The 12,114-nt window shown below is 39.8% G+C and overlaps 1 protein-coding gene across 1 annotated transcript in view; it reads right to left on the reverse strand.

The window, feature by feature from the left end:
- LOC103669182 (pregnancy zone protein-like) overlaps positions 1 to 12,114 on the reverse strand; it is a 46,361-nt gene that overhangs the window by 8,865 nt on the left and 25,382 nt on the right. The window contains exons 16-23 of the mRNA XM_040642140.1: positions 10,378 to 10,542; positions 8,120 to 8,219; positions 4,578 to 4,713; positions 3,956 to 4,184; positions 3,324 to 3,450; positions 2,977 to 3,098; positions 2,713 to 2,764; positions 694 to 777 (exon numbers count right to left, since the gene is read on the reverse strand). Coding sequence (XP_040498074.1) covers positions 694 to 777; positions 2,713 to 2,764; positions 2,977 to 3,098; positions 3,324 to 3,450; positions 3,956 to 4,184; positions 4,578 to 4,713; positions 8,120 to 8,219; positions 10,378 to 10,542 — 1,015 coding nt within the window. The remainder of the gene's footprint in view (positions 1 to 693; positions 778 to 2,712; positions 2,765 to 2,976; positions 3,099 to 3,323; positions 3,451 to 3,955; positions 4,185 to 4,577; positions 4,714 to 8,119; positions 8,220 to 10,377; positions 10,543 to 12,114) is intronic.

Here is a 12,114-nt window from a genome sequence, read left to right on the forward strand (position 1 = left end):
GGTCATGATCTATCTTATAAGGGTGGTGCGATTGAGCCCTGTGTTGGGCCCTGTGCTCAGCGGGAGTCTGCTGGAGGATTCTCTCCCTTGGCCTCTGCTCCTCCCTCCACTCGCTAGGGCGGGCGCTCTCTCTCTCTTTCTTTCTCTCTGAAATAAATAAATGAATAAACAATCTTTTTAAAAAATCAGAGGAACTCAGAGCAGGTTTCTGTTGGGATAAGAAAATAGATTACTAGCTAACGAGAGGTCAAATCACGTATAGAGGGAAGGACAAGAAAGCATAAAAGGTGAAAAGAAACAAGAAGTAGAAAGGATAGAGAAAAGTGGAAGAAGGAAGTCGATGATTCCAGGATGGGAAAACAATGGCTGGGCACATCTTTTCTGATGAACCGCATGTCTGGTAAAAACCAACTGTTTGCAAATCTATTAGGAAGCATCACCACCTAGTCAGTCTCTGAACATGAGGGCACAGAGAGGTGACCCTTCTTACTCTTTCGAGTATGTCAAAGTATAATAAGTAGCACAACATCTATTCAACCCCCTTTCTGACTAATATGCAACGCGATTCTTAGCTTAGCGCTCTTTCTCTCAATCCAATGCCTACAGTCAAAGTCTTCATTAACCATGGATGGCAAGGCTGCATGCATGAGAGCAACGAGACGGACAGCTGCTGGCCTGGGCTGGCGGACTCACCCAAAACCGAGTATGTCGCCCTGGCAGATCCTTCAACCACATCTGCAGGAACTTTTAATGGCAACTTTTCAGATACACCAGTGTCTAATGAAAGAAGACAAATATATATAAGGGAAGGAAAAAATTGGAGAAATATTCTATTTTTAAATTTTTTTCCTCATTTTGATCAAATTCCAATGTGTCATGTCTCTTGATCATTCTATAATTTCTTCGATGCAATCTGAGTTTCTCCTAAAGTCATGATTCATCTCGTAGTGAAGTTCGTATTAATATATGTTTGTGCTAATTTTTTACAGATTTCCTTATAAGCATATACCTTATGCTATGCTTATTTCTTTCTCTTCATTGTTTATGTTAATATTTATTATTAGTGGTTTTTGAAAATAGCATTCATGTCATAAATATGTGTTAAGTGCATGCTAAATGCCAGGTTCTGTTTTAAGTACAACGATAAAAAAATTTTCAAAGCAATTTCCTGACTTCCCAGAGTTTTCATGTTAATGGGAGTATTAAGATAACAATAAATATTTAGTATGATAGATGCTAGTAAGTTCTATAGAGAAAAGTAAAGCAGAGTGTTTATATGGGTGAGCTAGTAAGACAGAGCAAATCAGGAAGTGGAGGATGTGGGCAGCAGTTTCCCCTCTTTGATAAAACAAAATCATAGGTGACTGGAGAATTTACATATGTCAAGGAGTAAGATTTATAGATTTCTGGGGGAAGAGACTTCCAGGAAGAAGGAACGAAAAGTGAAAAGACTCTAGAGATTAGAGCATGCTGGCTTTGTTGCAAGACCAGACTAGGAGTCCAGTGTGGCCAGAGGAGGGTGAGTGAGGGAGAGAGTATTAGAATATGAAGTCATGGTGGTAGCGAGGGTTTGGAAGGGACATTGGAGACATAGGCTTTAACTTTCAGGGACATGGGAAACTCTTGGAAGGTTTGAACAGAAGAGGCACATGATCTGAAATGTGCTTTAAATGATCCCTCTTTCTGTAGGAGATCAAGGAAAGATGACCTGGAGACCAGTTAGGAGGTTACTGAGATGATCCAAGAGAGAAAAGACTAGAGTAGAACTGGGCATGGTGAGAAGTGGGAAGATTCTGGATATAATGTGAAGGTGGAGCCAACTAGATTTGAAAGTAGATTGGGTGTGGATTATAAGAGAACGAACATAATAAAGGATGACTTCAAAGTTTTTATTTCAAGCAGATAAAAAAATGGAATTTCCATCATCTGAGATGGAGAAAATTGTAGGACGAGTGGGTTTGTGGGGACCAGCAGAAAAGCAGTTTTGAACATGCTAGTTTTGAGATGCCTATTAGCCGACAGGCCTGTAAGTGGAGATGATTAGTGGGCAACTGATTATGCGAGATTCAGTTAGGAAAGCGGCGTGGACCCAAGTTGTACATTTTGCAGTTTCCAGCACAAAGTTGTTACTCGAGTTCTGTGACTACATAAGATTATCAAGGGATGCTTCTAGAGTGGAGAGATCTGCACCCTGAGCATCATCCTCAAGATGATTCTAGATGGTGCAGAGTTGAATATTTTAATGGTAATTTTTATATGATTATATTAATGGTATTAGTAAAATATTGTTTTCCTATATATGTTAGTGACCTGAAGTTCTTCTTCAAATAACTTACACAAGTAAATTACACTGGAGTACCTTTAAACTATTAATTGAATAATAAATAGTACTATTGCCACATAGATATTTTAATACTTCGAAAATTGTTTAGGAGCAAGTTTGAAAAACACAGGAGTACTGGAAAGAATCCTGTTCTATGGTCATCCACTTTAATTCTCATTATTAGCCAGGAGCTTTTAGGTAAGTCTTTTAACTTCTTTAAGCCTTCATCAGGAAAAGATTGTTCCGAATCAAATATCCTTAGATTTGCACATGGGAGAGTACTCTAATTTTTTTTTTTTCAGAGGAAAACATACCCCGAAGAACATTCTAAAACTATACACTTTGGCAAGTGGCTTAAGATGCAAATTTTGTCTATTTTTGACACTTACCTGATGCACAGAGGAGTGTGTTGAAAGCTTCTTCCTTTTCTATTCCTTCAGGCTTTATATTGAAAAAAGTGAAAAACGAAGGTCATACTGAGTGTATAGGAAAAAAATCAACCACTTTAAAGTAGAGGAGAAAGCGTTAGTAAGAAACTGAGTTGTAGATACATGTATATTTTGGGGAGTGAAATGTCACTGTCACAGGCATATTGGATAATGCTATATAAAATAGTAAGGCCTCTGAGACTCAGAGAAAGTTTAGACGCATACCTCAACTAATAAGGGCTTGATTACGGTATCCTTCTGTCCAAATGCTGGGACTTTTGGCACCTCGTTGCCACACAATTCCTGAGACCGCAGGGCTTCCACAGTAGCTGTGAAATTTATCTTTCCTGGGGAATAAGATTCTTAAGGAGTTAAATAGTGATTCTATATTGCATGGTTTGTCTTTTCAAGTTTCTCCTATATTGCGTATATTGTGTCCAATAGGTATCTATTGGCTTTCTTTCAATGCATCATTGTTGAAGGAGGAGGAAAAAAAGATGTATCTAGATCAGAGGGGAAAGCAAATTGTTGCAACATAGGAAGTAGGATTTGTCAACAAATTTACCACTTACCCAGTGACTTTGGGGTTACAGCCCAGGACATAGTTTTCTGCCTATTTCCACAGACACAGGGAGTTTCTTCATTCTTTTTCACTAGGTAGGCTGACTTGTCAGGAAAGACTTCCAGCTGCACGCTGACCTGTCCCCCATACCCATGCACAAGTTTGAGAAAGAACACAGGTAGAGGGACAATGACAGGAGCAAGGAGTTTCAAGGGACAATGGGAACTAATTGAGAGGCTTTGAGAAATTGTTCAAACGAGGTAAATCCCGTCCAATGCTTTGTAGTTTAGATGTTGCCAATAGGGAACTGAAAAACCGACAAGAATTGAAGATATTCCCAGGGTTTAGGCTTGTGCCAACACAACAAAGACATGTTTGCTTTAGTCAGAGTGAAAAAATAATCAGGGAGAAATGATGTCTGAATTTGGGAATACAGAGCAAATATAAAGCCCCAAATGAATATGACCTTACCACCTTGGACCGGTCAGGGAGCTTTGCCCTTAGCAACTATTCCATTCCCAAATTAGGCTACATCGTTCTTCACCTATGATTTGCTGGGAGATTACCTAGGAGACCTGGGTATTAAATGGTAATTGCTCGTCTCCCTTCCAATTTTGCTCATTCCCAGGGAGGTGCCCTTACCCGAATGCAATGGGACAAATAGTTGAATACGGTGGCTTTGAGCGTAAAGGCTTCTCCTCGCACCACAGAGTAGGGGAGAGTGAGTTCCAGGAAGAAGGGCTGGAACGCTTGAAGAGAGATGACGGGGGAGAGGCCCAGCCCTGTCGTTCCAGACAAGCAGAGCGCGCTGGCCTTCCACTCTGTGATGGTGTCAGGGACCTTCACTGCCAACTCACTTCTACCTGATAAACTAGAGAAGGGAACAAGAGGAAGCCTTGTGAGTCAATCCTTTTTTTAGCATGGACATTAGCTGATTGTGAAGCATGCTAACCTAGTAACCCAGTACGGTCAACACGAAACCTGATACTAGGTTCGGCACTCCTAGCAACGCCTCTGAAAGGTTTTCCTTTCCTTTTAGGGGCAAGGGTAGTTTCCCACTTGGCATGATTTTAGATATCTCAGGACCAAATTAGAAAAAAACAAAACAAAACATTGCATTGTTGAGCTATGCGATCAATGAACTAGGAACCTACATGTTTACCAAAAAGAAGTGGAGCAGAACCACAAGGCTCAGGAACACCAGAATCATAGAGGGTGAGTCACATCTTTTCCTAAACGAAATTCTGGGCAACATACGACTTACTCAAGTGGCACCAAGTCCCAGATCCAGGTCTCAGGGAAGTACTTCCGGATCGTCTCTTTCACTTCCACGACTGGAGAGCTCTCGCTCTGGAGCATTGGATAAACTGGTCCTCCAACACCACGTGTGAGAGAAGGGACTGTGGCAGGACGGTATGAAGGGCCCAATGTAAACCTCATTTTTATCTTGAATTTCTTAAAGTTGCCTAGTTTCTCGAGTAGAATAAGGTCGTTTGCTCAGGGAATGTTTATTATTGGAACACTTGATCTACCAGCTTGTAACTTCATTCATTTATCTATTTGTCCTCTAGGAAAGCTAATTCTATTGCTTCTTCAAAGAATCTGGAGGTAAATGTATTTTTCTCTAGACATGAAAGCAATGGAACTCTCTAGAAGCTGATTATTCAACAGGTAAAGGGAAGAATAAAGAGTAATTTAATACACCAAATACTGTTTTTACACTAAAGGATGATCACATGTTCTCCATTTGCAGTGAGAATCAAACAAGAATGAATAGTAGCTACAGCAAGAGGATTTCAGAAATGCTTTTTTATTTTACAGTGATTGAGATATGGACAGAAACTCTGGGATACAGTAAAGTATGTATTACAGACAGCAGAGACTCAATAAAAGACAGAAAATGAGCTTTCGATTGGCCAAAGAAGACTTCACCAAAGTAGACTTTTAGATGATCATTGAAGGATGAGAAACAGAGGAGAAAGGAGGAAGTATTTGATGGAAATGGCTCTCTGAATACGCACGCAGAGGTCAGAAGGGATGCTCCACAGGAAAATGGAGTAGGATGTCTGTTAAGGTAGGAGTTAGCTTGATTTTAAAAAAAAAGTGATGCTCTAGAGATCAGAAGATAGAGATCACAGGTATAAATATATAAGTAGAAATGTGATAAATATGTATATATATATTTTACATATATATGAAATAATATCACGGGACATACTTTTTTAAAACCTTAAGGGCAGTAATTCTACAAATTCTGGAAATAGTGACTGTCTATGAGAAATAAGTGACATGATAAAAGCAATGTTTAAGGGTGATAATGCCTTTCACAGTATCCAGGACAGATTGAAGCGGAGAAGGACTGGAGACAAGAAAGGTACGTTACGGTGCTTTTAAAGTCATTTCCTTACGAAATAATGAGGCACAAGACTAAGGTGGAAATGAAAAGGAAAGGATGGATGGGTGACAGATACAAATGCAAAGTTTGCGTAGAGCCTTACAGAGTACGTGGGGCAAGAATGCAACCATGGGGCCCTGGGTGGCGCAATCCGTAAGCATCCAACTCTTGGTTATCATTCTGCTCAGGTTGTGCTCTCAGGGTCATGAGCGAGCTTTGTTGGGCTCCACGCTCAGCGGTGAGTCTGCTTCTCCCTCTCCCTCTGCCCCTCCCCCTGCTCACATGGGATCGATCTCTCTCTCTCTCTCTCTCTCTCTCTCTCGCAAATAAAGAAATCTTTTTTAAAAAAGGAATGTAATGATGGTACTCTGTTTTCAGGTTTTCTGGATCATTCTATGAACATGTTTTCTCTCAGGATTGGAAAGAAAATACATGCTTGGTATTAAGAGGGATATGAAAATAATGTAATAGTACTTTTCAATTATTTTTTTAAAAAACATACTATTCATGGAATCATAATTCTATTTTCTTCATTTATGCTCACACATATGCTCGGTAACTCTGATGTTGTCACTCTGATTTTAGATTGGAAGAAATTGAGCCTTTGAAAGTTAAAATGAGTCTGTGAATTTTCAAAGTTCCATATGTCCTACTACGTAGGAATATGATGAGAACATGTCTCTTTGCTCTTAGCACAGTGCTCTTTTTTCTGTACACAGAATTTTCTTTTTCTTTCTTTCTTTCTTTCTTTCTTTTCTTTTCTTTTTTTTTTTTTTGTACACAGAATTTTCTTTCTGTTGAGGGAATATTCTTAGTTACTCCTCTGTTGTTGACTAGAACTTTATTCTTTGTCTTCCTAGGTAAATAATTTCTACTGTATTAAAGTATACTGTATGTGTTTATTTATTTATTTTTTTTTTTTATTTTATTTTTTTTAAAGATTGTATTTATTTATTCGACAGAGATAGAGACAGCCAGCGAGAGAGGGAACACAAGCAGGGGGAGTGGGAGAGGAAGAAGCAGGCTCCTAGTGGAGGAGCCTGATGTGGGGCTCGATCCCAGATCGCCGGGATCACGCCCTGAGCCGAAGGTAGACGCTTAACCGCTGTGCCACCCAGGCGCCCCTGTATGTGTTTATTTTTAAGAAACATTTTATGCCAGCACATTTCTTATTAGGAAGTAGGATTAGTAGATATTCAAATATGCGGTGAGAAATTTCTCTAGGAACTGGAGGGGATTATGCTAAGTGAAATAAATCAAGCAGAGAAAGACAATTATCATATGGTTTCACTTATATGTGGAACATAAGGAATAGCACGGCAGATACTAGGAGAAGGAAGGGAAAAACGAAGGGAGGGAAATCAGAGGGGGAGATGAACCATGAGAGACTGTGCACTACAAACTGAGGGTTTCAAAGTGGGGGGAGGTGAGGAGATGGGTTAGCCCGGTGATGGGTAGTAAGGAGGATGGATATTGCATGGAGCACTGGGTGTTATACGCAAACAATGAATCATGGAACACTACATCAAAAACTAAGGATGTACCGTGTGGTGACTAACATAACATAATAAAAATAAATAAATACTTTTCATAAATAAAATTCTTAAAACAAAAAAGAAATTTCTCTAGGTTTGACAGCAATCGAAAAGAATACTCAGAATCTTTTCAACTTTCCCTCATTTCCAGGTATACTTGAGACACACAAGGAGACTAGTAGTATAGCTGCTGAAATTTGGATTATTCTATTTTGTCCAACAGATCAAAATCACTTAGATTTTTATAAAAGAATATGACGCAGACAATAAAAGTCCTTAGATCTTTCACATTTTTCAGTCTCCCCTGCAGTAAGGGCAGACGCCACTTCTGCAGCTGGCCAGAAAAGGTCATGTGCAAACCCGCCCCTTTCCCATGGTAATGACCTTAAATGTCACACTGGAGATGGAGTCACAAGGTGACAGCAGAATGGGTACCCCCAACTCACTGACTGATAACGAGCACTCCAGACAGCTACTGGACTCAAAAGCAGTTTTGTGTGAGCAAAAAATAAAACTGTCATATGCTTAGTCACTGAGATGTGGGGGTTTGTTTCTTACTGCGGTATAGGCTGTCTTATCCTGACCAGTGCAGGTGCTGAAACCACCCTGGATAAGGAGAACTTGAAATAGCAAGATTATTGAAGGCTAGGACAAAAAGACAGTCAATTTTGATTTCAGATACAGAGAGAAAGAGAGAGAGTGAGAGAGTACAAAAAAGAAACAATAATTGCTTTAAAAATCCCATTTTTTTTTTAGAGGGGGGAGATGTTATTCAGAGAAAACTTACCAAGAAGTTGCTCCAGACTCACAACATTTATATTCAGAAAAACATTTTTTTTCCTATTATGCTAGCAGGCAAAGAAATCTCACCGTTACCTCCTGAATAGGCCATAGGCATTCCTGGATACGGCGGAAGCAGCTGACAAAAATGCGGCTTGTGGATTTTTGAGTTGGTAAAAATATTTAATCCTGCAGACTGGACGAAAATGAATTATGAAAACATACTGGCAATCCAATCTTGAGAGTGGAGTAGTGTCTTATGTTTAGACTCTAGGGGCCGAGGGCAGGCTGCCCCAAAATGTCCCACATGGCATATCGATTATTTTGAGTTGAAGTTATTTGGGAGACAGCTGGTGCAAGGACACTCAGTCCCTCCTCTGTCCCCCTCACTGCAGGAACACAACTCTCACATGAGAGGTACCCTTCCTGCACTAAGAATGGAAAAAAAAAATCCTTATCACCAGAGATAGAAACTCTAAAGCCAAGAAAGCTGTAGAAACAAACCCCGTTATTTTTGTTTTCTAATCTATGACCTCAGTCCAAATTCCACTGAGAATCCTAAAGCTCCCAAATATCTGTTTTCCTTATCCTGTCGATTTCTCACAAATTTATTGTGTCTTTGTCTAAAAAGTATAAAACCGGGGGTTAGTTCATTTCTTTAGGTCTCAGTTTCATTGTTGGGCCTTCGTGAGCACATAATGAAACTATATTTTTCCTTCAGTTAATCTGTCTCATGTAAATGTAATTCTTAGTTCAGCCAGAAGACCCTGAAGGAGGGTAGAGGAAGACTTTTTTCTTCCTCACCTTATCACACTTTATTATTATGCACAGAGCTTACAGGATCCTCGTGAAAATCCACACAATAGGGAGCGGAGCTATTTTATAAATAGGAAAACAGAGTCACAGAAAGTCCAGTTCATCCAGTCAGTGAAGAGAAATTGGGATTACACTCCTGCCTTCTGCTTCCTATTTCTGAATTTTGTGTGCTATAAGCTGATGCCCCTTTAATTATCTTCTGCATCCAAGAAACTAAATATTTTACACTTGGATGTTTATCTTCCCTTTCTTTTCTCCCTCCCAAAAATATAATGTGTGTGTGGGGGGGGTGTACTTCATGGCTTTATTGCACAGAGTAATTTTTTTCCTTTCATTCTAAATTATAGGGTTGCATATTGGAGATTTTTCTTCACAGTCTTTGTAAACTTGGCTTTGTTTATGTTTTATTGGAAAATATGCCTTTCGCTGAATCTTTATACTCAGCTCAGCTCTTTCATAATTTATTCTTATCTCCTCTCTTTCTCATTTTCCTTTAAGTATCTTAAGTCTCTGCATCCAAAGCAGACATATGGATACCTTCAGTACAGCCTGATTCCTACAGCCCACCTGGTCCCAACTGTCTTTTTCTTCAATACTAGTCACGGGTAAATACTACTTGCTGTCTTATCTCAGCGTACCAGGAAATTGTGGGACACCGAGGCACAGCTGTCCGTGGTGGCAGTGACATGGAATAGGGAGAAAGACGTCAGAAATACATGTTTAAAGATTAAACAATGAGCTAATGAACCCAAAAAGTCCTCTTCCTATCCCTACCACCAACCAACTGATGGATGATTCTGGAGGCTTCGCAGGAGGGAGATTTAAATTGCTGTCTGCTATGCTGCAGAGGAATGACATGTTTTCCTCAAAGTATAAAGCGAGTTGTTAGTCCTTTTGGTGGTGATAAGACTTTATCTCACAAACTGGATCAACTCTCCTCGCATAACACTGCCTAGTTACAGTTAATCTCAAAAATAAAACATTTTAATCTAACATATCCATAAAGCTAGCATGACTACCCAAGTTTTATAAATCACTTCTTCCTGAAAGGCTACTTTCAAGTTTTCCTGAAATTTTGTGGCACTAAAGATGATGAAAGTATTATACTTTGTGTATTCAGTCTTGCATTCATTCAATATGCATTTATTGTGCAAAGCCGGTTATAATGGCTGCCAATAAGGTAGTCACCCTTCCAAGGGTGTCATGGAAAATGTTTGGTTATTCTCACACACTAGAATCTCTGACAGAGGCTGAGGGGGGATATGACAGTAGTAAAAAACTCTGGGATTAATTTGGTTAAGGTTGTGGGCCCTAAAAGTATACCCCTTGCTCTTTAAAGTGCCAGATAAATTGGTGATTGAATATTTGTATGTATACTAAGCTCTCCATGCCTCTGAGGGTTCAGTATTTCTCTGTTAATCTTAGCTTTGCTTTAAGGGGCGCGAGATCAGATTTGAGAGCTTAGAAGTCCACTTGTTCTCCATTTTAACAAATACTTAACACTCGGCTTGGGTTATATTTTCAGGAAGATGAATTACCTCAAAAATACTGTAAATATCATCATCATCCAGGAACCGCTTTGGTGTGTAAACGATTCCATCGTGAATTATGTCGTCTGCATTGACACACTGCTCACTATCTTCGTTCAGGGGACCTCCGTACCCAACGCTAAGGACACTCTTTACTGGTAGCAAATTATAGACCTGCAAAATGGAGAGAAAAAAGGGAAAACTCTTGTTTAGTTTTCTAATTTTATTTCAGGTGTGATAGTGTTCAATCTGGGATTGAAAAGACTGTGGTCCCACATGGGGCTCCATGGTCAACACGGAGTCTGCTTGAGATTCTCCCTCTCCCTCTGTTCGCCTCCCCTACTTGCATGTGCACTCTCTCTCAAAGAAGTAAATAAATCTTAAAAAAAGAAAGGAAGCAGAAAATGTGAACAGTGCAGAGAAGTGTGATGAGAGAACAAAAGCCACTCATAATCCCATCACTGAAAAATAATCACTATAAATTCTTGATTCATTCCTTTTCCCGCTTTATGTAATGATTAAGTCATTTTTAACTCTTAGCAAGTTTTTTGTTTGTTTGTTTTAGTCTACTATTTTAGGACCAACTTTGGCTTGAGAAAAAACTAGGTGCACAGGCAACCTAGAAAATAAGCCAACTGCAGTTCAGTTTTTGCCCAGAGCCTAGTGTTGGGCCACCGGCTCAGTCACATAGTACCCAGGCCGTTAAGCAAACACTGGCCTCCGTGAGGACCTCCTAATCTGGCTGCACTCACCTCTGATCTATGCTACCACAATAACCTACTGTTTCCATTCTTTCATTCTTGCTCTCATCCTCTCAGCAGCCAACAGCATCTCCTTAACAGAGAAATCTGAATTGTCACTCTGCTGTTTAAAACTCAGATGTGGGGCACCTGGGTGGCTCAGTGGTTAAGCATCTGCTCTGGGCTCAGGTCATGATCTCAGTGTCCTGGGATCAAGTCGTGCACCCGGCTCTCTGATCAGCAGGGAGTCTGCTTCTCCCTCTCTCTCTGCTCTCCCAAGCCCCTGCTCCTGCTTGCTCTCTCAAATACATAAAATCTTTAAAAAACAAAAGCTGAAAACAACTCTTGAGATTTACCGTAGCATTTAGTGTCAACTCCAAATTCCGCTCTAGGCTAACAGAGCTCATCACTATCTTCCTTACTTTCCATTTTACTTACAGCCTCTACCATCCTTTTCCCTCCCCATTACCTATTAGGTCATTACCTTTTCCTTTTAGAGCACTCCAGTCTTAATCTGACTCAAGACCTTCAGCCATGCCACTCTCATTCTTTGTCATGCCTGGCCTTACCCCTCCTTTCCCTGACCATCTAAGAAGACACTCCTAATAGCTATTTTTAAAAATGTCCAATTTCTTTTTCATGTCAACATTGTTTTTGGCCCTTTCATTATACTTAACAAAATTTGAAACTATTACATGTTTATATGTTTCTGTGACTTATTTAATACCTCATAGGACTGTAAGTAGAAGGTGTTCAAAAATCCACATCTGATTATTCACCAATAGAACTCCCGTTCCCAGAGCAGGCTCCAGCCTCTAGTCAAGATGCAGTGAACATTTGTTAAATAAATAAAGGCACGACAAAAGTAAACTACCGGGCCTTTGGAAAGTGCTTCGTTACAAGAGGCGTCTCTAAAAGACAAGTTTGAATGGAAACCCTTCTTTGTCCATACTTCAAACCAGTGAGTAAGTGCCTAGATTTTAAGGAAACCTTAAAAATCGGGCAC

This window comes from Ursus maritimus, unplaced genomic scaffold (genome assembly GCF_017311325.1).
Source record: "Ursus maritimus isolate PB19 unplaced genomic scaffold, ASM1731132v1 scaffold_26, whole genome shotgun sequence".
Taxonomy (NCBI): domain Eukaryota; kingdom Metazoa; phylum Chordata; class Mammalia; order Carnivora; family Ursidae; genus Ursus; species Ursus maritimus.